Source organism: Blastocystis hominis, assembly GCF_000151665.1.
Source record: "Blastocystis hominis, Singapore isolate B (sub-type 7) whole genome shotgun sequence assembly, scaffold_13".
NCBI lineage: Eukaryota > Bigyra > Opalinata > Blastocystidae > Blastocystis > Blastocystis hominis.
In genome coordinates this window covers 373,693-398,592 of record NW_013171820.1, presented here as the reverse complement: position 1 = coordinate 398,592, position 24,900 = coordinate 373,693, and the positions used below count along the sequence as shown (strand labels likewise).

Below are 24,900 nucleotides of genomic sequence, written 5' to 3'. Positions count from 1 at the left end.
GACGAAAGCAGTAAATACGACTCCTTTAGCTTTGAATTCTCCTTTTCCAAATCGAGAGCGATTTTACGTAGCTTTTCGATATCTGTGCATTTCTAAAGTGAAGGCAATCGGCAATGACGACTTGGATACTGATAATTTCCTTGCTTTCTTGCATGGTATTGCGAATAAAAGCAAAAGCCAAAAACAACCAAAGTGGAAAAAGAGATTGTGTTTATTTTTACTTAAAATGGACCACACAAACTACGGAGCATGATCGTACCAAACACAAGAAAGATGCGTTTTCTTATTTGACGGTTAGATTACTTTTTACCAGACCGTTAAAATCGGTATTTTGTTGCCTATCGAGTTTAGGAGCCAATAAATTATATCGTCTTCAAGCTCATTTTGCCATTTACCGATATTACGTTGTGAGAGTACTTTGTTGTTTATAATCCACCATGGTAGTGTACTGTTGTTCTAATTCACTGCTAGAATCCTAATTATACCAACGGTCTTCAGACTTCATTCCCATCACCAGCAGACTTGACTATTGGCGATGCCCCCTTTTATTCCCCGTCCCACACTCGCGAGAGAATATGTCACACCATTCTTTCGCAGCGTGGTTCCCAAACTCCGACCTATTCTTAGTATTTTTCCCTTTTACCATGAATTACTTTTTTAAGTCATCAGCCCTATTTCGATGATCCGGTCAATTACCAATACTCCCGACCTGGGACCATTTCATCCGTTCCTTACCAACGTATTCTTCTTCTTTTATTCCCCTCAACCACAGCTCTATTCCCGCGGAACGACGAGTACCCCGCCTACCGCCCCGCCACCCCCCATTTCCCCGCGTATTCCCTCCAGCACGCTCCCTTCTCTCCCCCGCGGGACGATTTTTCCCCGCGGCCAGGATACGGTTACGCCACCGGCAGCCTAACCGACCGCGCCGCCAACCGCCCCGCGGTTCCTCTCTTCCCCGCGGGACGAGCCCCGCTGGAGCGAGCGCCGAATTCGGTGATGGAACCGCGGTTAACGCCGCTCTTCCTCGACGATGAAACGCCCGGCGAGCCAGAAAACGCCCCGATTTTGACCATGACGATGTGTCCCGCGGGAATGAGCAGCGAAACGCGTCCCACGGAACTGGCTCTCCAGGAACTGCAACTCCCCGCGGAACGGGATCCCCGCGATTATCCCCCGCCGCGTCCCGCGATTTTCTGGGAGTACCGCGTGTCTCCGCGGTCGCGATCCCCGCGGGGATCGGTGTCTTCGGGGGGGAGCGATTTGCCGCCAAATCACGTGCGCAGTCTCTCGATTTGGCGGGAAACGCCCTACGCCGCGCTGGTCGCCGACTACGACCGGCGCCAAATCGGAGAAACCGGAGAAACCGGAGAAACCGAGGAGTCCTCCGAGGTGGTTCCTGCCATCGGAGAAACCGTGGAAACCGTGGAACCGGGGTGGTTTGATCCCCTGGATCCCCTGGACCCCCTGGATCCCCTGGACCCCCTCTCTTCGCAATCGTGGAAACTGGAGAAACCGGTGAAACGGGGTCCGCTGCGTCCGCTGAAGGAGTGCGTGGAGGAGGCGGTGGAGCTGAAGCACCGCTGCCGGCTGCGCGCCGCGCGCGGGCGTTTCGTGGAGCTGGCGCTGGAGCGCCCCGCGGAAGTGCAGGTGTGGCTGGAGTTCGTGCGTTTCGAGATGGAGTGCGGGGAGTTTCGGAACGCGGCGAGGGTGGTGGCCGCGGGACTGGCGCTGCACCCGGGGAGTCTGCCGCTGCTGCAGCGGAAAATCCGCGTGGCGGAGCGGCTGCGCAGCGCGCGGGAGATCGAGGCGGCGGCCGCGGAGCTGCGCGGCCAGGACACGCAGCGCGCGCTGAAGGCGAGTCTGGACGCGTACCGCGCGCTGGCAAGGCTGGGAGAGCTGGGCAAGGCCCGAGAAGGCTTCGAAGCGGCGCTGCAGCATCCGAGGTTCGCGGCCGGGAACTTCGTGCTGGAGTGGCTGCAGTTCGAGACCCCGCGGGCGGCGTTCGGAGAGCAGGTGCAGTGCGCGCTGCGCGCGCTGGAGCAGTTCCCGAAGTACGGCCCGCTGTGGTTCGAGGTGCTGGATCGGCTGGAACACGCGTGCTTGCTGCAGTGGGAGGCGGAGGGCTTCCGAGGACGCGTGGAGAGCCCGCTGTATCTGAGCGTGGCGAAGAGGGTGGTGGAGGCGCTGACGCTGGACGTGCTGTGGAGGGCGTTCTTCTTTCGCATGCAGTTCTTTGGGAGATGCTTGATGTGTCTGCAGAGAAACGTGATGAGACAGGTAGGGAGCCGACCGAATGGAAGGAAGGAGAGAAAGAAGGAAGGAAGGAAGGGAGGAATGGGATGGGATGGAAGTGAATGAAATGATTGTTTTTTGATCGGGTTTTGATTGAATGAATTGAATGAATTGAATGAATTGAATGAATTGAATGAATTGAATGAATTGAATGAATTGAATGAATTGAATGAATTGAATGAATTGAATGAATTGAATGAATTGAATGAATTGAATGAATTGAAGTGTATGAATCATCGATTGGATGAAATGGATCAATCAATCAATCATCAGAATGCCTCCCTGAGTCATTGAATTGAATGTTCCTTTTCTCTCTCATCGATTCATTCATTCATTCATTCATTCATTCATTCATTCATTCATTCACCCCTTTCTCTTTCTTTCTTTCTTTCTTTCTTTCTTTTTCTGTTGATTCGGCGGATTGCTCGGATCTCACCCGTAGCCCTTCCTCTACCACCGATTGCCCCGCGGGGAAGTCCACCTGGTTCGCCAGAGCCACCGCGATCTCATCCAGGCCGCCCATTTCTGTCCCGACAATCTCAAATGGCGGCTTTTCCTCGTTGCCGCGCGATTTGCCGCGCTGCTCGGCGATTTGGCCACGTGTCTCAGCGTACCTCCCCGCGGGAATCTCCACTCTAGATGATGAAGCGGGCGTTTCGCTACGCGGCCGAACGAAACGCCTACCAGGTTCTTTTAGAATTCGCGAAGACGGTTTTTTTCGCGGGAAACGCTCCGCTTGCCGCGGGGATTTTGCTCTGCGCGATCGACCGTTTCCCTGAAGAGTGGAAACTTCGATTGGAACTCGTCCACCAATGCGTTTCCACGTTTCCCCGATTGAACGGTAGCTTTACCGCGGTTTAATCCGTCCCGCGCGCTTCCTCAACGAGGCCGCCATTTCCCGCCACCCAACCGCGGGACGCGTCTGGGCGACGTACATCCAGCAGACCCACCAGTATTCCCGCGGGGAGGCTCTCACGTGCAGGGCGTTCGGTCCGTTCGCGGGACTGCGCGTGTTCCGGCGCGCGCTGCGAACCGTGGGGAAATCGGGCGAAGTTTGGTGCGAGGGCGCACGACTTTTCCTGAACCCGTGCGGACGGCTGTTCTCCCCGCGGAACGCGGCGCAGTGCCTGCGGCTGGCGATGTTCTTCACGCCGCAGTATAGCGATAGCTACGTCGAGGTGGGCCAGTCCCGCGGGGATGAGGTGTAGGCGGTGCGGCTGCTGCTGGTGACCTCGGACGCGCTGCTCTGGTTCCACGATTGCGCGTCGCGGCGCGCGCTGGAGGTGCTGCTGGCGGCGAGTCCCGCGGTGAAAGTGTTCGTGGAGCGCGCGGCGATGGAGGGACCGAACTATGGAGGAAACTGGTTCCGGTGCAAGGAGTTCGCGGAGGCGTCGGCGATGGAAGTGCTGTATCGATGCGTGGCCATGGTCGCCAGAGAGGTCGCGTGTGAGGCGGAAATGTATGTCGACGCGCTGCGGGGGTGTGCAGAGAGAGAGAAGCGGAAGAAGGAGAGGAAAGAGGCGAGGAGAGGCGAGGAGAAGGAGAAGGAATGGGAGAAGAGGGCGCTGCGAGCGCGGTTCAGCATGGCGCTGGGGCTCCATTACTTGGAGAGCGCGGAACGACCCTGCCTGTTCGATCGAAACAGCCAGTTTTTGTTTTCGGCCAGCCAGATGGAGAACTGAAGCGTTGTGTGTTGATTGTTTGTTTTAGAAACGAGTGAATGGTGGGTGCGAGCGATTTATAACGATTGGTAGTTTGTTTTCTTGCATTTACAATTCATTCAATCATTCATACCTTGATTCATTTATTCATTCAACAAACAATCCAACCAATGCAACTACTATTACAAAATCCACACAATCGCGACGACTATTATTCCTTTCTTTTTCTTTCTCTTTCGCTTAATCGACCTCCTCCATCTCTCCCTCTTCCTCCTCGGCGGCTTCCTGCGCGGCCTCCGTGTTGGTTTCCTCCAGAGCGGGCACGTCCTCGTCCTCTCCGCTGAGTCCGAGCTGGATGAGCTTGTGGATGCGGTTGGCGAAGGCCATGGGCTGCTCGAGCGAGAATCCGGAGGTGAGCAGCGCGGTGTCGTAGAGCAGCCACACCAGATCCTTGACGGTGGCGTCGTTGCGGTTGGCCTTGACCTTCTCGGAGAGCACCTTGATGATGGAGTTATCGGGGTTGATCTCCATGATCTTCTTCGCCGACATCATGCCGAACGCGTCGTTCCGCAGCGCCTGCGCGCGCATGATTCGCTCCATCGAGGCGGACCAGCCGTACTCGCTGGTCACCAGGCAGCACGGCGAGTCGGCCAGACGGTTGGACACCAGCACCTTCTCCACGTGGTCGCCCAGCACCTCCTTGATCAGCACGCACAGCTCGTCGAAGGTCTTCTTCTCCTCCTCCAGCTTCTTCTTCTCCTCTTCGTCGTCCTCCAAGTTCAAGTTCTCCTTCGTCACGCAGATCATCTTCTTCTCCTTGAACTCGCGCAGCTGCTGCATCGCGTACTCATCGATCGCGTCCACCATGTACAGCACTTCGTAGCCCTTCTTCTTCAGCTTCTCCAGGAACGGCGCGTTCCGCACCGCCTCCAGGCTCTCGCCCGTGATGTAGTAGATGCCCGGCTGGTTCTCCTTCATGTGCTCCACGTACTCCTCCAGACTCACCACGTCGTCGCCCGACTTCGAGCTGTGGAAGCGCAGCAGCTTCGCCAGACGCTCGCGGTTCGCGCTGTCCTCGTGGATGCCGTACTTGATGCTCTTGCTGAACTGCTCGTAGAACGTCTTGAACTTCTCCTTGTCCTCCGCGATCGTCTCGAACATCTGCAGGCAACGCTTCACCAGGTTCTTCTTGATCACGTGCAGGATCTTGTTCTGCTGCAGCACCTCACGCGAGATGTTCAGCGGCAGATCGTCCGAGTCCACCACGCCGCGAATGAAGTTCAGGTAGTCGGGCATCAGATCCTCGCAGTCGTCCATGATGAACACACGGCGCACGTACAGCTTGATGTTGTTCGGCTTCTTCTTCGTCTCGAACATGTCGAACGGCGCGCGCTTCGGCACGAACAGGATCGAGCGGAACTCCAGCTGACCCTCCACCGCGAAGTGCTCGTGCGCCAGCGGATCGTCCCAGTCGTTCGAGATGTTCTTGTAGAAGGCGTTGTACTCCTCCTCCGTCACCTCGTCCTTCGGACGCATCCAAATCGGCTTCTGCTTGTTCAGCACGTCCCATTCGTGCGTCACCTTCTTCACCTTCTTCGTCTTCTTCTCTTTGGTCGCTTCCTCTTCCGTCACTTCCTCCACCTTCGGGGCATCCTCCTCCTCCTCTTCTCCTTCCTCGCCCTCCTTCTTTTCTTCCTTCTTCTCCTCCTCCTCATCATCATCAGGCACTTCCTCCTCCGTCGTCTTCTCCACCCACAGACGGATCGGGAAGCCGATGAACTCAGAATGCTTCTTCACCAGATCGCGGATCGTGCGCTCCTCCAGCACGTCCTCCTGGTCGCTCTTGATGTGCAGAATGATCTTCGTTCCACGGCCCAGAGGCTCGTCCGTCGAGGGACGAATCGTGAACGAACCACCCGCAGACGACTCCCACACGTACTGCTCGTCGTCGTTGCTCTTGGAGATCACCTCCACGCGGTCAGCCACCAGGTAAGCGGAGTAGAAACCCACACCGAACTGACCAATCATCGAAACATCGCTCGTTCCCGCCTGAAGAGCCTCCATGAACGCCTTCGTTCCAGAGCGAGCAATGGTACCCAGGTTGTTGATCAAGTCAGCCTTTGTCATACCAATACCGGTATCACGAATCGTCAGCGTTTTGTTTGTCTTATCAGCAGTAATCTCGATCACCAACTCGGGGTTCGACTCGAGCTTTGAGGGGTCAGTCAAACTCTCATAACGAATCTTATCCAGCGCATCGGAAGCATTTGAGATCAGCTCACGAAGGAAAATATCCTTGTTCTTGTAGAACGTGTTGATGATCAGAGACATCAACTGCGTAATATCAGCACTGAAAGCAAAGGTCTCAGTCTGTTCAGCCATTTCTTTAACCTACACTAAATTGAAAAATAAAATATGAATTCCTGTCAGTTTGGAACTCTCGCCAAAATGGAATGTTCCATTTGGGAGTTTCAATCGCATATCTATCTTATAAACTATGCCTATGCGTAGGGCTCGAGAAGATGGATAGGATGCACAACAGCCAAAACAAATTGTAAACCAAGGAACAATGGGATTGTTCCAAATCACGTACTCTTTTGCACACAAATTATAAATGAAGGAGCAGTGGTAATTTCCTTATTGAAATCGTTCAATCGTGACTTGATGCGATTCAAAATTGAAAAAGATGCAGGTGCATTTTTCACTCTCTACTGCACACTTCTGCAAACAATATGTTCACATTTTCTCTTCACACAATGGATTCTGGCAACAAACCCACCGAAGCAGTTCCCACAGACGAGAAGAAGCAGGGAAAAAAGAGAAATTATCGCAAAGACAAGCCCTGGGATGATGGCACTGTGAACAAGTGGGAAATCGAAGTAGGGATGTGTGTTGGAGTGGACTAGCTCCTAGGAATGGAAAGAGGAGTATATGCCCTCTTCTCTGCTGGAGGAAAGCTCGTTCGCTACCATGTTTCCCCGCTACAGAGAGCAATATCTCCGTGAAGTGTGGCCAGCGGTTACAAAAGAACTAGATGTTTGATTCGCATAAATCGGTGAAGCTGTAGAAACACGGAATTTACTGCGAGTTGGACTGTATCGAAGGTACGATGACGGTCAAGACGACGCGTAAAACGAAGGACCCGTATTTCCTCCTGTTTGGACTGAGCGGTAGTTACATCATTCTGAAAGCACGCGACCTGATCAAGCTACTTGCTCGCAGCGTTCCTTTCAACCAAGCCATAAAAATCCTGGACGACAACATGCAATGCGACATCATCAAAATCGGCGGCTACGTAACCACGAAGGACCGTTTCATCAAGCGTCGCCAGCGCCTGGTAGGCCCCGAAGGAGCGACGCTGAAGGCGATCGAGCTGCTAACGGACTGCTACATGCTGGTTCAAGGGAACACGGTGGCGGTGATGGGAAGCTACCAAGGCCTGAAAACGGTGCGTCGAATCATCATTGACTGCATGAAGAACATCCATCCGATCTATGCGATCAAAACGCTGATGATTAAGCGGGAGTTAGCGAAGGTGGAGATGGCATGATGCGATGATGCGTAGGACCCTGCGCTGAAAAACGAGAATTGGGATCGGTTCTTACCGAAGTTTAAGAAGGAGAATAAAAGCTCGAAGACGAAGAAGGTGGTGGTGAAGGAGAAGAAGTAATGAAGATGATGAGGGCAGTGAAGAGTAGATACACGCCGTTCCCGCCGGAGAATCACATCACGCCGTCGAAGGTGGATCTGCAGATCGAGAGCGGAGAGTATTTCTTGAGCGAGCAGCAGAAGAAGGAGCGAGAAATGGAGAAGAGGCGGATGGAGAAGAAGAGAAAGGCCGGGATCAAGGAGCAGGAGCGGCAGAAGAAGTTTGTACCGCCCAAGGAGAAGAAGTGAAGAAGAAGAAATGGGTTGTTTTTGGAGTGTCTTTTATGGATTGTTTGAGGTAGAAAATGAGTTGAGTGGAGGATGAGTGGTGTTGAATGATATGGATTGAATTGAATTGAATTGAATTGAATTGAATTGAATTGAATTGAATTGAATTGAATTGAATTGGATTGAATAGAAATTATGTGAATTGGGATTGGGATCGCTTCGTTTATGATTCCTCGAATGAATGTTTCATGGATTCATTTTACTATTCCAACAAACAATCGTCTATCAACCAAACCACACAACAACACACACAAATAGAATCTATTATCCCCACGTCTGTCTTGAAATCGTGCTCACAAACAATCCCTGATCCGCCTGCGATGGCTCTCGACTCACTCGATAATAGCTCTTTCTCGTTCCCAGTCCCTTCTGCGTCAACTACGCTCGTTCGCTCTCTCTCAATCCCTACCATCTGCCCAAACTCCTCATCGTGCGTAATTACAATCAGCTGGAAGTTCCGCTGCTGGCTTCGATACTTTATAATCTTCACCAACGACTCCACCAGAGCTTCTTTATTGTCATTATCAAGATTCGTCGTGGGTTCATCCAACGCCAAAATCCCGCAATGCGAACAAAACGCATCCGCTAATGCGATTCGAATCACCAGCGATGCGAGTGCTTTCTGCCCAGCCGAACAACGGCCTCGCATCTGCAATTTCGTGTGATTCTACCGTCAAAAGAAACAAACAAGCACGACTTTCACCATATACACAGCATAATCGAAGACCGTTTTCGAGCCTCGCGTAATCTGCTTGCTCTCGATCTCAATCGATTCAATGTCTTTTCCTTGATAGGTCTCCGTCCACAGATCTCGGATCCGCTCGTTGATCTCTTCGATCTTCGCTTGGTGGTATTTCAGCAGCCCTGCTTCGATGCCCTGCATGTATTTGTCCAAATCCTCGTTCACTATCGTGAGCAATTTCAACTGCGTCTGCGCGATGAGCCATCGGCGATCGATGTCTCTGAACTCGCTTTTGCCCAGCTGATTCTACAAAACAACAACAATCTTCGCTCCGAACCTTGCAATCCTGCAAATGCTGATTCAGCTGCACGATTTCTCCTTTGATTTGGTTCCGTCTACGATGAAACTCTATTTACTGATTCGCACCTGCCCTTGAGTCTGTCGATTTCTTGCGTGAGCATCGTTTCTTCCGCTTCTAATTGGTTGACATCGAACTGACGAAGCTGTTCTTCGAGGTTTTTCATCTGTTTCTACGCTTCGACGCATCGCAATTCGCCCACCTCCATCTCTTCTAACCGCGATTTCTCCTGACGGTATTGCAGATTGCCATTCAGCACCGCGATTCGATATTGCGTCGCACTTGTTTTCTGTCTGAGTGTCTGGATGATCGTATTCAATTCCGTGTATCTCGCTTCGTACTCCTTGGAAAAACTTTCCTGCGTACTCAACTGCGATTGCAGATTATCGATCGACTCCGCCATTTGGTTCACGTTTTTCTCCTGAAGAGAAGCGAGCATTCGCGATACGGAATCGATCTTGGAGGCCAATACGCTCAGATTGTTCATCATTTCGTTCAGCGATTGCGAAGCACTTCTTTCTTTCTCTCGAAGCGTCTCGACTTGGGTGGAAGTCTGCTGCGAATAGCTCTGGGATCTGCGATTGTACAGCTCGTCTAATCGCGCTTCCAGCTCGGAGACTTCTTTTTGGATTGAAGTCATCTCTGGAAGTTGTGCTGATGAATCAAAACAGAACAAGAATCGGCTACATTGAATGTCTTCAATGGCTTGCTTAATCATTTGATTCTCGAACGTGAGCTCGTTGATCTAAGAATCAAAAAGCTCCGAGTCGATCGAACTCTCCTTTGCAAATTGCGTTGCTCGTTTTCAAGGGTTTTCCGTTTTTGTAGATTCGATTCTCTTTCTAATCGAAGTCGATTTTTCATCTCTGCCGTCTGCTCTTCCAGATTCTGCAGTCGTTTCGTATCGTCTCTCTGCTGCGATTCGAAACTCGATTCATCCTGGGTGGTCAACTGCGAAACTCGCTGGAACTCCGATTCAAAGTTTCGATAGCGAGTCACCACTTCTCTCACATTCCGAAGCTCCTCCAGCTTCTTTTTTGTGGTTTTCATCACCATTTCCTTCGCTCGGAGCGAGTTTGTTAAAGTCTATTTCGGATTATGATCGGGTTTTGTACTTTGATTTGGGCTTGGATGGTGGATCGTGAGGGTTCTAAGTGGTTTTTGGTATCCTGAAGACAAAGGAAGTGGTAATGTTTCGATAACGTGGTTAACAAGCTCATCGGCCACTACATTCGATCGAATTCGATACGGTTTCTACGATTTGTTTGCGATCTTGGAACTCTGAAAGAATGTCGTAGTAGTCTTCGCTTTGAAAATGATACTCTGCATATTCCTGACGAATCTCCTTCATTCCCTGATCCAACAATTGTTCCAATTCATTCAGCTGCCTCTCCACTTCATTCAGTCTTCCTTCCTCCACTTTCAACCTTCCAAACACTTCCATTCGGTCATTCTTCAATCGAACCACGTCGTTTTCCAATCCAAGAATCGATTCATTCAAACTATCAGCACTCAATTCCGAATCCAAATTCGCTTCCGCCAGACACTTCTTCATTTCTCGTTGCGTTCGCGTCAAAATCTCATCCATCATGAGACTTCCGTTCATCGCTCCGCCCGCTTGCGACGCTCTGCAAAGCATCCGCAGTTCACTGATTTCTCCTTCGTTCTGATCGATGGCCTCCTGCAATCGGATCAATTCCCTCCCTGCATTCACCTGCTCCAACTGCGATTCCTTCATTCGCAGCTGGTTCTGCAATTCTATCAGCTCGGCATCGATCTGCTGGCTTCTTCGCTTCGCTTCTTCCAATCCATGCGGGAGTTTCCTTTGTTGATTGCTTTCGAATCGCTACATAAACAATCCTCCGAAATTCGCACCTGCAATTGCATTTTCCTCGAAGTTATTTGGCTCTTTATCGAGTTGATATCATTCTGCAAACTCTTCCGTGACGCCATCTCACTGATTTCCAAGTCCCTCAATTCATTTTTCACTTTTGTGGTTTCGATTTCTTGGATTCTCCTCCGTTCCAGTGCTGCTTCCTTTTCCTTTTCGAGGTTCATTCGGATTGAAAGAATGATCTGCTCAAGCTGTTTCATGTCATCGATCGAAACGCGTTTTCCTCCCGAACTGGCTGCGAGTTGAATGGAATTTCTCAAGGATTCAAGAATCGAGCGCGTCTCTGGCGAAGCAAATGACAAAAGAGAGTTTATGTCCTTCCCAATCGATTCGAGTTTGGAAGCGTAAAGCGTTTGCTTCGAGTGGATTTCGAGTTGGATTTGCGTGCGTTTTCCGTCTGCCGCACTCCGTTTCATTTTCAAATCATTCAATTCGTTTTCTTTGGATTGAACGTCCATTCTGCTGCTACATCTCACAATGAAGCGCCTATTCGAACCTATTGCTGCTCGTTTCGATCGCTCGGAGCTCGCTTTGGATTTCCTCGTCGCTGTTCGATAGAACCTCCGTTAAACTGGACCGATAGGTCGCGACTCGACCTTTCTGTTCTATGATCTGCCCGCTTTGCGCTCGAATTTCGTTCTGGATCTTTCGCACTTGTTGAATTACATTTAATAATTCGCTGTGTCTGTTGATTTTCATCTCTAAACTCTCGCTTAGCTTGCCGTCCTCATTTTGCTTTTCAAAAATCTCGACCTCTACAGTGAATTGAACTTCATTGGACCACCATGCTGTTGAATACTCTCGCGATAATTCTTTGCCTGCTGAAGATAGTTCCCCAGAGAGTTTTCTTCCAGTTTTCTCTGGGTCAACTCTTCTTTCTATCGATTACTTTCCCCCGCGGGTTGAAACCTTTTCTTTTCGCTCCTTTTTCAGGGCTTCGAGCGATTTTGTGTAATACGTACTTTCGAAAATCGAATCGAATCGTTTCTTTAGCTCAAGTCGCTAAGATTCAATCCTTTCAATCACCCAAACGTCTGACAAGGGCCAGTTCGATTCTTCCTGATGACAGAAAATCACGTTGTTGATAATGGCTCGCGACATTCCCAAAAGTCTTGGAATCTGCTGACTAATATCCGATACACGTTTGCTATCCGCAGCCTAAGCTTAACAACTGTCATTAACTCAACTGTGTTTCCATTCTTGTCCACAATCTTTACCGTTTGATCTAGCGAGTGAAAAACAAGCTTAGTTCCCTATTTAAGAGTGTTGCAATGCAAAGCATACAGTAGCTCTTACCGTATACGAACGTACGCAATGAACTTTGCTTTCATCCAAACAGGACAACTCCAGTTTAATTTGTCCCTTTACTTCTTTGCCTGGGTAAAAAGTAGGGTCAGTAACGAATAACTATTCTCAACAATTCGAAAAGGACGGTACCTGACCCCTATTGCACTCTGGAGGCAAATCTCCCGTGCAGCCTGCTTTTAAACATTCAATGATTGTTGTTTTTCCGCAGCCATTATCACCGACAATGATTGTAAGTGGTTTAAGGAACTTGATAGTCTTCTCCTCGCGAGGGGAAAAAGACCTTATTCCCTGAATAGTCATCTTTGAAATCTCGGCCATGACATATAATAATATATTTTGCCGGGAAAATGAACAATGAAGATTTTACACTATTGTTATTAGCATGACAACACGAAAAGAAATCGAGTGTATTCTTCTTGCATAAGACAAAGAGAGGGAGAGGGACGAATGACACGAGGTAGAAGGTAGTTTGACACGGAAATGCTTGAAAGTCGCCATTTCTCCACGAATCTTCTTTTCTTCCCCGTAAATCCATCTTTATCGAACAAACATCCAACTAAAAGATCGAAAGTCGTTTCTTTGATTTCTGCGCAATCCGGTCCTTCGCTTCCGAAACCATCCTACTCCTCACTCCTTCTCCCCCACCCCTCACATCTGGTAATCGATCGGATTCATACTGAGTCGATGCGCATCCATACTCGCAATGAACTGCAGCGCGCTGAACAAACTCACCAGCGCGTAGCTCTCTCTGCTTTTCACTCTCCTCCTCCTCCTCTCCTACCCCATCTCCATCTCGCTCGCCCTTCGAAACCTGTCCATAAAAACCGACGCCGCGTTCAGAAATTCCGCGTCGCTCCGCAGAACACAAAAAATAAACACCGGAACAAAATCATCCGCGCCTAAACCATCCCCGCGGGAATCCACACAACCCTCCCGCAGCAGCGACGCCAGCGACTTCGACGTTTCCGCCAGGCAGCGCAGCATAAACCGCGGGGATCGGCACTGAAACAGCGAGCGAAACTCCTCCACCGCACGCGCGAACCGCGGGTTTTCGACATATTCCGCGGGGATCTCGAGATGCTGGGGGCGTAGAAACTGGTGCACGTGGATGGCGGTGTTGAGGAGTCGCTCTTTCCCGCGGTTCTCGCGCGCGATGAGGCGAAGCAGTCCCCCGCCAATCAGATTGAAGATCATTTGCTGGAGGGATCCCACCAATTCCGCGTCCCCCGTTCCCTCAATCGTGGAAACGTGGAAACCGGTCCGGAGGTCGGTCGTGGTGGTCTGGCAGAAGGCGTCGATGCGGTCGAGCAGAGCGGTTCCCGCGGGGAAATCGCGGTTGTGTAGGAGGTCGGTCCAGAGCGCGAGGCAGAAGGACTTGAAGCGAGCGTAGAGCGAAGACAAAGCGGGCGAGCAGAGCAGAGAAGCCAAAGCGTGGAAACCGGAGGAGAAACGGGGAACCGCGGAGAGGGAGAAGGGCGCTTCGGGACAGAAGGGAGAGGGGAATTCCCGCGGTTGGTCGATGAAGGAAGTCATAAAAAGGTCGAAGGCGGAGGAGAGGCCGAGCGAAAAAGGAGAAACCGCGGAGGGGCCTCTGGGTGAGGAGAAACGGGGAAACCGACTTTTGGTACTCCAGTTCCACGTTGATGACGACGGTCTCGACGAGCTCGGGGGGAATGCCGATGGCATTCAGAACAGTGGCGAGATTTTGCTGGGAGTATTCGAACGTGGAGGGAGAGAGCGCGTTGGCTACGTGGGAATGCGAAACAAGTCGGTACACTCGGAGGATTTGTCTTCGGGGGTCGTACCGAGCTGGCTCTCCAAACGCTTCACCTTTTCCTTTAAGTCTACGTTTTCTTTCTCTAGCGATTGCAATCTGGCCTGCAGCTTCAACATCCGATCGCGCAGATGGGAGTTCTCCTTCTCCAGCTCGATCGACCTTTCCATGCGCAGGAGCTCGTCCTAGAATGAACGCAGAGAAGAATCACGCACATTGTCCGATTTCCCTCCAAACCTGTTTCTTGGCTCATTTATTTTTTCTCCCGACATGGGACTGAACGGGGTTTGCCGCTCGTTCAATTGGCGTGTTTTCACGGGCTTTGCTGTTACCTCCAGTGAAGGCTTGCAAAGCGGGTCGACAGCCGGCTCTAAGCGACGAATGAATGAATCCGTCCGCTCTAGAAAGCTGGCCATCTCTCTCACGTTGATCCCTTTCACCACATCACACACACTCCGGGAGGAAGCAGAGCGCTGCATATGGGAGGCAGAGTACTGGACATCTCCGTAAATCGAATATCCAGTATCGCTCACAAAACCATCACTATCACAACTAACAATATCTCCTTCCTCTTTGGGAGTGTCAAGCAACTTCTGAGAACTCGACTTTTGAGCTGAAAACACAGAGTCTTGTTGGTTCACATAAGACAAATTTCGAAGAAAGGACATATTTTCTTTCTCCTCCTCTGCAGCTCCACGATAATAGTCAGAAATCCCATCCTCCACTCCAAACTTGAAATCTCTTAGTCTCGAGTCATTTTGGGCTGTTTGAAGCCCTCTGGCACTAACATTTGAAAATGCTTCTCTGCTTTTGGATCTAGTTTCTGATTGCTTTTTATAACCCACAACAGGATTCTCTACGGGAGTACATATCCCTTGGGAGAACATTGCATTATCGTCAAATCCACCAAACCCTACTCATTAGAATCAACCTGTCTTTCCCTCACTATTTGATTGGGATATCCATTCTTCGCCTTGTAGATTTGCGAACTGTGTATTCATTTTACCCACAAATGTGTTTCAGACGTGAAGTATGAAAAACAGTTAGAAGAACACACAGGAAAGAATACTATTTCTTTGTTCAAACTTTTGATTCTTGTTCGATGGTTGATTCGATGCTGTTATAAACTGTATGGATCTATGTTATGTGATCTCTCTTCTTGCAAAATTCCTTTTGTATAGGATTTCAAGGCAATTAGTGGGAACTCGTTTTCCCCATGTTTGCATCTATTGAATCTTCATATTGCTGTGAGTAGAATCTAGAGAGAAAGTTTTGGAGACTCGATTCGTTGGGAGGATTGGAGATGGATCCTATCCTTTTCTTTTGCTCTACAGAAACGCTCAACCGATTGCGTTTTCCTCTCTGGATGTGTGTACTTTTTCCATCTTATCCTTCCGCTTTCTCATTCAGCTCCTCTCCCAGTTCGTTCCGTTCCGCTCCCCTTCCCTTCCCTCCATTTCTGAATCCAACAAACAGCACTCTCACTGAACCCTCGGCTCACATATACATTTCCGAGATTTCCTTTTCGCAATGTCGCAGAACCACGTTTCTCTTCATCTTCATCGTGGCCGTGAGCTCTCCTCTCTCCAGTGAGATGTCCCGATCCAGCACGATCCACTTCCGGATGGTCTGGGCATTGCTCACCGCGAACTCCTTATTGTACTTCTCCACTCCCGTTCCCAAGTAGGTGTGCCACGCCTCGTCCTTCGCGGCCTGCTCGCACGTCGTGGCCTCGCTCCCGAGCTCCTTGGACTTCGCCAGCACGTCGGGCGCGAGCACGGAGGTGGGTTCGCCGGTGGCGGGATCGGTCTCGGTCTTCAAGCAGAACATGCACGCGAGGTAATTCTTGCGGTCGCCCACCACGATGGCGTTGCTCACCTCGGGCAGCAGCTCGGTGAGCTTGTTCTCGATGGCCACGGGCGGCACGTTCTCGCCGCCGCTGGTCACGATGAGCTCCTTGATTCGCCCGGTGAGATACACGAACCCGTCCTCGTCGATGCGTCCTTGGTCGCCCGTGTGGATCCACCCGTCCTCGTCCAGCGTCTCCTTCGTCTGCTCCGGCATCTTGAGGTACCCCATCATCACGTTGCGTCCGCAGTACTGCAGCTCGTCCATGTCTCCGATGCGGACCGTCACGCCGGGCATCGGCTTCCCGCCGGAGCCCAGCTTCCACAGCTGCTCCACGTACGAGTTCGTCGCGAACGGCGCGCAGCCCTCGCTCTGCCCCAGCAGATCGTAGATGGGGATGTCGAACTTCGCGAAGAACCGGAGCGTCTCGATGTTCACCGGCGCGGCGCTGACCACCAGTCCTCGGCACTGCCCGAACCCCAGCTTGTCCCGAATGCTCTGGAAGACCAGGCGGTCCGCGAGCCAGTAGCCCCACGGCCGGTAGTGCGTCTGGCCGAACTGCCGCGACATGCAGCTCGCGTAGCCTACGCGCATGGCCCAGTCGATCAGCTTGCGTTTGAAGCCCTAGAGGTGACGCGCGCGCGCAACCCGCACGGTGGCCTGGTCGATCGTGCTCTGGATCTTGGCCTGCATTTTCTCGTAGAGGCGCGGCACGGCGACGCTGACGGTGGGCTGCGCGTCCTGCAGCGTGTTGACCAGCGTGCCCTTCAGCGCGTTGGTGTCGCAGATGTACACGCAGACGTTGTTGAACACCGGCACCATCGCGTCCACGTACTGCGCCGCGATGTGATTCAGCGGCAGGAAGGACGTCTAGCGCTCACTCTCCTCCTCTCTCTCTCTACGTAGCGATCGTGGTGGTCCAGACCGATCCGAATCCGAATCCCTTCGCACTGGAACGTGCACGAATCGTGGCTGATCATCGCGCCCTTCGGGTCGCCCTGCCCTTCACCTCCCTCCGCTTCCTCCTACGGTCGTGCCACTCGTGTAGATCAGCGTCGCGCAGCTGCCGGGTTCCACGTTTTTCGCCTTTTCCACGATCGTTTCGTCGCTGATCTCGTTCCCCGTCTCCAGCCACTCGTCCCAGGTATACAGCGCCACGCGGTCGTTCTCCACCTTCGCTGGCATGCCTTCTTCTGGCCAGTACACGACGATCGCCTTCAGATTCGGAAGTTGGTCGCGAATGGAGAAGATCTTCTCAGCCTGCTTTCCGCCCTGGCACACACACATCTGCGCCTCCGAGTGGAAGAGATTATAATGACACGCCTCGGGAGCGTTGGTAGTGTAGATACCCACGGGAACGGCTCCGATGAGCCAGCAGCCGTAAAGGGTGAAAAAGTACTCAGGAGAGTTAAAACCAATAACACCACAAGTCGAGGCTGTACTCAAACCAAGTTTTGTTGCAGCCTTCGAAAATCTTTGGGAAATAGAAACCGCCATCCCTACCTTACAGATTGCTTATAGTACTCCATGAAGGTGTACACCTTCTTCTCTTTGCTTACCAGAGCGGGTTCATTGGGCCATTTTTCAATGGCACGGAGCATGGACTATGCATCACTCAACGATCATCAGAAGCACTCTAGCCAAAGTGTCCGGCTCTGGGTCAAAGCCTGTTTCAGGACGACGACGGATTTCTACAACGTCGTGAATATCACTTGTTCTGTATTTATCAATGTAATTCATTAATAACGAGGAACAAAAGCCAAGAATATAATGACAAAACTAGGATTAATTAATCACTAATGAATACTTTACTTCAAAATGAAAACCCGTTCACTGCTTTTCCATTCACTTACTCTCTTTTGAGAAATGAACGAATAATATATAGGGAAGAATTGTATTTTGAATAGTAAGATTCTTGACCGATTTTGAATGGCAAACTGTACATTCTTCTTTGGCGTACAGTTGCATTTTCAGTATTTTAATGGCTGTAATGAACAGTCTTTATTTCTTAAAGCCTTTCTGGAATGTTTAGAGCTGACCTAACAAACAATTACTATACTCGGGAAAGGAACGTTACAGAACTGCAGAATCGATACATGCTCAATTTACTGAGACGGAGTCTATCACCAATGAAGCAAAGAAAAGATGGAGATCTCAGAATCGTAATTACTGTCTATAGTGTAGAAAAAGAGAGTGATAGATGTGATTTAGAGAGTATTGGTTGCAAATAACCCATAGACATTTGAATGAAGATCAACTAGAGTATTATTCCCCTCTGTGATGAACCATTCAATAGAACTTCGATACCTTTTATTAATTACGTCAATAGTAAAGAATATCACATTTCCATGGTGCTTAGTCTAACAGAAACCTGGATAGTATTAGCAGTAAAAAACTGTTTATGTAGAATGATTGCTTCAATATACTCTTATGGATTTTGATACCTAATTGTCCATTTAATGTATCACGTGGTTCTGATGATGAATCTCCCGTTATTTATACTTGCTATTCTAGTGTAATATGTTTTCTGTATCAGGTTTTACAGGAAAAACAATGGATTTACAATAATCAGATCATGATCTGAGTTTGACATGCTCCTTATATGAATTACAGAGTTCTTTAATAGAATGAGACTAACTTAGAACTCTCAATGTTTGAATTTGATTTGTAAAACTTGCATTCGAACTACACTAACCATTTTATTAGTATTATATATATACTTGTAAGATCGATGTTACTGGTAATAGATGTAATTTTCAATGACATTTTGAGTATGATGTTGCCAAGAAGTGGTTGCTTTTTCACATGTGATTACTATACAATATGGCTTAATATTGCATAGATTAAATGTAAATCAACAAATGTGAATGGTGATAAAGAGTTCTTGGTAGTTATCAAAGGGATATACGATTTGTTGTTTTCATAATAAGTGTCAAAATCCTAATATCACAATTTACGAGCAGGATTACGTTTAATAATGTATATATTCAATAAGTCGTTTCAACGTTATTTTGCATAGACTTTGTACTCAGTGTAACTATAATTGTTTAGATAAAAGGAATTGTTCATAAATTTGAGGAATTACAATTCCATGAATCTTCAATCTAGTATCTCTTCTTTCTTTACAATTATCAACTCTTTACATATTACCCAGTGCTATTTTTCTGGTCCTTGAGCATTATGCATATATATTTTTACAATTGCTGTTGCATTCATTATATCATATATCAAATCAATAATATTAATTTCGTAATCTTATATGAGGCTACTTAGTTTCATTGCTTTTAAAATCCAGTTCTCCTCTATTCTCTTTGGTATTTTTGAAACAGTGATCTATTTTTATTCAGTATCAATCATTGTATTGTCTTGTATTATCTACCGATTTAACAATGGATTCACAAATGGGAATAATCATCCAATATCAATCGATTCCAACCATTCCATTGTGTCACTATCAATTCCAATCTTATTTTTCATGATTATGATGATGATGATGATGATTATTCGAAGCAAGCAGTTTCCTATCAATATTGAACAAATCCTAGTTCAAACCTATTCAAACCATCATTTCTATATTATTATTTTTATTATTATTATTGGTAGAATGGATTCATCATTTGTGAATGTTCAATATGTAATCATTGGGTCATTGGTAATAATAATAATAATAATGATGATAATAATAATCGAAAACAATGATTGATTGATTGATTGATTGAAACAACAAACATAATTCAGTATCATTGTTAAAATGGTAAAGAAGAACAACATAATAATCAGGCAGGATTGATATTTTGATAATTATAGAATCATGAATTGTGATCAAGAATCGGTTTCAAACAAACAAACAAACAAACAAACAAACAATCAATGGAAATGTTCCTAAACAATGACGAATCACTGAACAAAACAAATCAAATCAAATCAAAATTATAGAGTTAATGCTTGATTTGGACAAGATCAGCGAGAATGGAAGAAACATCTATGAATCAAATCAAGTGAATCAAACTATACTCGAAATTGATTTCCATCGAACATTCTGGAATGAATAAGGTAGCTTGACATTTTGAAGATTTGGAATATCTAAATACTATCAATATTCAATATTCAAAATTACTTGCTAATATCACTACCCAGGGATAAAAGAAACCAGATCCTCCAGAATTGATGGATGTTAAATTTAGAAGATCTACAAAGCAAATCATAACCAATCAATTCATTATTACTTCGCATTATCAATAGACATTTAAATGCTGTACTTCCAGCAAGTGCACGCCAACCAAGTTGAATGGAATGTAATGATGGAAGATCTACATCAATCATTTCATTCAAATTCATTCAATACTTTCAATTATTGTTGAGAAGGATTTACAGAATGCACAATCACCTAATGTAATGGATTGTAGATTTGGAAGATCTATGCATTATCCAAATATTCAATTTTAGTTCAATACCTCGAATTACAAATGAATTACAAAAGAAATTGCCTGATTCACTTCCAATTGTACCAATTTGAATGGATTGTAATTGTGGTAGATTCTTCAGTTCAAAGTCGCCTCCAAAATTACTGAAACTATATTCACCAATTTCTATAGATTCCAATGATTCACAATTCAATATGTGGAATGATTTCCCTAGGTCATTGAAAAGTCCATTTCTTTTCTCAATAAATGAATTCTTTCCGATTTTGATAGTTTTCAATCGATTCAATCCATCGATTTGGAAGAAAATCACTGATTCAAAACAATCGTCGCCGATTTCGATTGATTCAACATGTGTGAATCGCGAAAAATCAAATACTTTGTAATCAACATCATTACAGGTCCAACTGGGAAGATTAATAGAAGTTATGGATGAACTCAGTGATTGAATGTAAGTATAATTATATCCTTTTAAAAAATGTAATTCAGAAACATCTTTATTAAACTCATAAGAAAATAGTTACTGTTGACAATTGGGTTATTAACATTCTGGAATGACCCTAAGAACCAGACATCATGCAGATTTGGAATATCTAAATTGTATCAATGCTCATCATTCAAATATACTTTCCAATTTTACTAAGCGTGGCCAATGAAAACATGATTCTCGAGAATAGATGGATGTTAAAATTGGAAGATCTATATTTATTCATAAAAAATCGTTTCATTATTACTTCGCATTGTCAATGAACATATTCTACTTTTTTTTCCTTCAAGTGCATATTTACCGAGGTGAATAAATTGTAATGATGGAAGATCTACATCAATCATTTCATTCGAATTCATTCAATACTTTCAATTACAGTCGATAAGGAATAACGGAATGCACAATCACCTAATGTAATGGATTGTAGATTTGGAAGATCTATGCATCATTCAAATATTCAATATCATATCAATACCTCGAATTACAAACGAACTATGGTAGAAATTGTATGAATCAAATGCATAGTAACCAGTTGCGCCAATTTGAATGGATTGTAATTGTGGTAGATTCTTCAGTTCAAAGTCGCCTCCAAAATCACTGAAACTATATTCACCAATTTCTATAGATTCCAATGATTCACAATTCAATATGTGGAAAGATTTCGACCTGCTTTTTGCCTTTTTATAATCCCAGAAAGGTGATATCACTTGAGTAAACGAATTGCTTCCGATTTTGATCGTTTTCAATCGATTCAATCCATCGATTCTGAATGTTTTCACTGATTTAAAACTATGATCACCGATTTCGATTGATTCCAAATTATACAACAATGAAACATCCCAATCAACCAATACACAATAGTTAGTCAGTTTCAAATGTTTCAGTCCCATATTCATTGGTTTTTTTCCATCTCCTTTATATTTTTCATCAATATCACTTTCAATTCCATTACACCATTCACATTCTTTTACAAACTCACCTTTACGACCATACACTTTGCCAATTCCAAATCGCTTATCATCACACCAATATCCTTCATATTCAATCAAACCATTATTATGATAACTCGTTCCATATCCAAATCGTTTCCAATTGATCATTATGCCCTTGTACACCAATATTCCATCATCATCATACATTTCACCATATCCAAATGGAATTCCAATTTTACCTTCTTTTACTTTTTCCTTTTCTGTCAATACCAATCCTTCAAATCGACTTCCATGATCCAAATCCACGATTCCTTCTACTACTACTTCTATGGATTGTTCGTCATTATATGAAATATCACCAATTTGATGATTTCCAAACACTTTCAACACTTTCTGCTCATTGATCACAAATCCTTGATTCATGAATACTCCATTATTGAATTGCAATACTATACATTCTCTATTACTCAATATGAGTGAAATCCAGCCATTTGGTTTCATTTCTTTACCCAAGCATATTTGCATATCCTGAATCATGGAACTATCAATTTGATAGTTGCTAATAGCAGAATTGACAAAATCAACAATGTTTTGCATGGAAATGAAAAGAAATATGGTAAAACGGTTTTTTTGGAAACAAGATCTGTTTCATTATTTCTCGATAATACCCACATTAAATATGATTTTGTGTATCTAAGGTATTTTGTTGTGATAAATACTTATGAATAAATAATCTCATTATCCAAAACTATCTGTCACATATTCGCATACTAATATATAAAGAAATATAATTATATGGCATATAAAAGAATAATAACTTTAATAATTCAGCATATAGACTATTTACCATTTCAACTCATTTATAATACCCCGACGGTCGTGTTGAATTCATTTAGGATGCCCGCTTTTCAAGATATGGCCATGTATCAGCAGTTGTGTTTCACAACAATCGATATCCTGTAGATTATAGTTGGAACAGTTTAATGAGTGGTAGATATTATTTTTAATACAATTTGTAAAAAGTGAAATTCATCATTTAGTGCATAGAATATATATTACAAAGAAGAAAAAGGTTGTTGATAGATTATTACTTAGAGATGAGTTATCCTATTATATCCAAACTATTAAATAAGTATAGTGATCGAAGGAATCTTTTATTAATGAAAAAAGTTGGTTTGCTATTTGATCAACAAAACATTGTGAAATGCGATGTGATCCATATATAAATATAGTGAAAAACAACAGTAATTGAATCAATAAGTGTACCATCCATCATACAGATCTCTTCCACTCGCTTCCACTCCATCTTTCTATTCCACTTCGCGAGTAGCAATCCGAGTTTCTTCACGATCTAGTATCCTCGACCATTTCAAATAAACGATTCTTTCGATTCATCATACACGGATTCGTCAACATACACAAGGATTCGATTAAAAGCGATTGCGTTGACTCCATTTTCCTTGATTTCGGTCATGATAGTTCCTTCGATGCCACACATGATCTGGACCCATTCTTTCTCATTCAGGTTTTTTCTAGCAATCATCTATTCGTTATTTCTCAATGCACACTTCTTTATCTTTCTCGTTCTCGCTTCTCGTTGAATTCTCCAAATTAATCAACTCCCTACTCTCATATGAATCGATTTCCATCCGCTCTCCTCGAAGATGATTTGTAATACGATTGAAGACCGCACAAACGCGAGCACGTGCGGCTTCAGACCGCTGTGCAGTCCGCGAGCGGCTGAAATCAGCATGTTGGTCGTCAGCGGCGCTTTGCATTCGGACACTACCTTTCATAGCGAGAGAAAAGGGGAAACGGAGGCGGACCAGCACGATGGTAATGTGCATAATGTCGACTACTTCGTAATCGCAGGGCTGCGAGTAGTTGTCGCAGAGCTGGTGCATCGGAACGCCGCAGAAATCGCGATTGAAGACCTCGGAGAAGTACTTAAGAATCTGGCAGCAGCGACAATCAGTCTTGTTGATCCCCATCCCAAAAGCCACCGTCGCCACGATGATCTTTAGCTGGTCCTCGCTCCACTCTCGCTGAATCCGCTCCCGCTCCATCGGCTCCAATCCCGCGTGGTAAAACCCGATCTTTCTCTCATATCCCTCGTTCTTCATCGCTTCTTGCAGGTCTTTGCAAACCTTCTCGCACGCCATCTGCGTTCCGCAGTAAATGATCCCCGTGTTGTTCAGCTGCTTCGAGAGAATGTACGCGCTCACATCGCTGATAAACTGCCGATGGTTCTTCTTCGATCGGACCTCGTAGCGGAGCTCCGGCCGATTAAACGACTTCTGGAACACCAAGATCTCCTTCCCGTTCACCAGGAGCAGCTTCAAAATGTCGTTCTTTACCGTCACCGTCGCCGTTGCCGTGAACGCCATCAGCGGCACGTTCTGGAAGAACTCAAACCGCACCTTCCCGAGCTCTTTGTAGTCCACACGGAAGTCGTGGCCCCACTGACTCATGCAGTGGACCTCGTCAATCACGAACAGAGACAGAAAGCCCAGCGAGCTCAGCGCACGCAGCAAGTTCTTCATGCTCTCGCTCTTGTTCAGCTTCTCTGGGGTCGTGTACACCAGCTTCAGCCGAGGAAACTGCCGTGTTCGCACCGAATTCCACAGAGCGGACGGGACCTCGCCGCCACTGCTGCCCGTCATCGCGCCCACCTCCACGCCGACTTCTTGCAGCCCGCGAATCTGGTCCTGGACGAGCGAAATCAAAGGCGAGACGACGACGGTGATTCCCGGGAGGAGGAGAGCGGGCAGCTGGTAGCACAAACTCTTGCCTCCGCCTGTGGGCATAATGCAAAACACGCTCCGTCCCGTCAGCACGGTCTTCATGACCTCCATCTGCCCCGACCGGAAGGCGTTGTGGCCAAAAACCTCCTTGTTTTTGTCGAGCAGTTCTTTGTCGGAAACGGGGCAGTTCTTTAGAAGTCCAGAAATATCCCGGATTTCGGTTCCGTCGTCAAACGTCACCGAAAAGGATTTGTGCTCCACTTTGGCGGTTGAGTCGATCGGGAACGTGGAGTTCGCAGTGGCGAACTGAATGGAAGTGCTGTTCACAGTCGCCTCTTCAACTCCCGAAGTATCTGTCTTGGAAGGGCAGTGAATGATCCAGAAGACTGGAGGAAGGAGCGAAAGGAGCGAAAGGGGGAGGGGGGCAAAAGGGTTGGTTTTGAGGAATGCTAGAAGGGGAAGAAGAAAAAGGGAGAGGGAGAGAAGATTGGGAATGAGTAGTTTTGCAGGGAGGGGGAAAGCTGTTTGGTGGAACAGAAAACGGGGGAGGGATTGAATTC

At 46.9% G+C, this 24,900-nt stretch overlaps 8 protein-coding genes; 2 read left to right on the top strand and 6 right to left on the bottom strand.

The window, feature by feature from the left end:
• Positions 1-319: 319 nt before the first annotated feature.
• Positions 320-3,977, top strand: GSBLH_T00001755001 (uncharacterized protein; the record flags this gene model as incomplete). XM_013040210.1 has 7 exons in its annotated part: positions 320-440; positions 472-2,280; positions 2,810-2,905; positions 2,935-3,111; positions 3,141-3,247; positions 3,278-3,473; positions 3,504-3,977. Exons 2-7 carry the CDS (start codon positions 1,000-1,002, stop codon positions 3,975-3,977), a joined length of 2,331 nt encoding a protein of 776 aa, XP_012895664.1. The 5' UTR covers positions 320-440; positions 472-999.
• Positions 3,978-4,121: 144 nt separating this feature from the next.
• Positions 4,122-6,338, bottom strand: GSBLH_T00001754001 (uncharacterized protein; the record flags this gene model as incomplete). XM_013040209.1 has 2 exons in its annotated part: positions 4,122-5,561; positions 5,598-6,338. 2 exons carry the CDS (start codon positions 6,336-6,338, stop codon positions 4,197-4,199), a joined length of 2,106 nt encoding a protein of 701 aa, XP_012895663.1. The 3' UTR covers positions 4,122-4,196.
• A 123-nt stretch (positions 6,339-6,461) lies between these two features.
• Positions 6,462-7,853, top strand: GSBLH_T00001753001 (uncharacterized protein; the record flags this gene model as incomplete). XM_013040208.1 has 7 exons in its annotated part: positions 6,462-6,545; positions 6,577-6,835; positions 6,870-6,992; positions 7,024-7,100; positions 7,131-7,491; positions 7,522-7,622; positions 7,652-7,853. The coding sequence occupies exons 2-7, from the start codon at positions 6,713-6,715 to the stop codon at positions 7,851-7,853; spliced, it is 987 nt and encodes a 328-aa protein (XP_012895662.1). The 5' UTR covers positions 6,462-6,545; positions 6,577-6,712.
• Positions 7,854-8,094: 241 nt separating this feature from the next.
• On the bottom strand, positions 8,095-8,775 carry GSBLH_T00001752001 (uncharacterized protein; the record flags this gene model as incomplete). Its single annotated transcript, XM_013040207.1, has 2 exons — positions 8,095-8,559; positions 8,590-8,775. The coding sequence occupies 2 exons, from the start codon at positions 8,773-8,775 to the stop codon at positions 8,095-8,097; spliced, it is 651 nt and encodes a 216-aa protein (XP_012895661.1).
• A 2,936-nt stretch (positions 8,776-11,711) lies between these two features.
• GSBLH_T00001751001 (uncharacterized protein) lies at positions 11,712-12,452 on the bottom strand (the record flags this gene model as incomplete). The annotated part of the gene is made up of 5 exons (XM_013040206.1): positions 11,712-11,828; positions 11,859-11,984; positions 12,014-12,079; positions 12,111-12,233; positions 12,264-12,452. The coding sequence occupies 5 exons, from the start codon at positions 12,450-12,452 to the stop codon at positions 11,712-11,714; spliced, it is 621 nt and encodes a 206-aa protein (XP_012895660.1).
• Positions 12,453-15,387: 2,935 nt separating this feature from the next.
• Positions 15,388-17,525, bottom strand: GSBLH_T00001750001 (uncharacterized protein). XM_013040205.1 has 6 exons: positions 17,392-17,525; positions 17,260-17,360; positions 16,786-17,230; positions 16,659-16,754; positions 16,411-16,626; positions 15,388-16,380 (listed from the first exon to the last, which is right to left on the bottom strand). The coding sequence occupies exons 1-6, from the start codon at positions 17,494-17,496 to the stop codon at positions 15,406-15,408; spliced, it is 1,938 nt and encodes a 645-aa protein (XP_012895659.1). The 5' UTR covers positions 17,497-17,525; the 3' UTR covers positions 15,388-15,405.
• Positions 17,526-21,113: 3,588 nt separating this feature from the next.
• GSBLH_T00001749001 (uncharacterized protein) lies at positions 21,114-22,097 on the bottom strand (the record flags this gene model as incomplete). The annotated part of the gene is made up of 1 exon (XM_013040204.1): positions 21,114-22,097. One exon carries the CDS (start codon positions 22,095-22,097, stop codon positions 21,114-21,116), a length of 984 nt encoding a protein of 327 aa, XP_012895658.1.
• Positions 22,098-23,146: 1,049 nt separating this feature from the next.
• GSBLH_T00001748001 (uncharacterized protein) lies at positions 23,147-24,442 on the bottom strand (the record flags this gene model as incomplete). The annotated part of the gene is made up of 1 exon (XM_013040203.1): positions 23,147-24,442. One exon carries the CDS (start codon positions 24,440-24,442, stop codon positions 23,147-23,149), a length of 1,296 nt encoding a protein of 431 aa, XP_012895657.1.
• Positions 24,443-24,900: the final 458 nt, after the last annotated feature.

What these genes read in the sequence shown, in the direction of transcription:
- GSBLH_T00001750001 (XM_013040205.1), bottom strand. Translation starts at nt 17,496, where the DNA reads ATGAATTACATTGATAAATACAGAACAAGTGATATTCACGACGTTGTA. An exon ending in AGCCGGACACTTTGGCTAGA is followed by an intron (nt 17,361 to 17,391) that starts GTGCTTCTGATG and finishes AGTGATGCATAG; the next exon opens with TCCATGCTCCGTGCCATTGA. An exon ending in GCACGATCGACCAGGCCACC is followed by an intron (nt 16,381 to 16,410) that starts GTGCGGGTTGCG and finishes CGTCACCTCTAG; the next exon opens with GGCTTCAAACGCAAGCTGAT.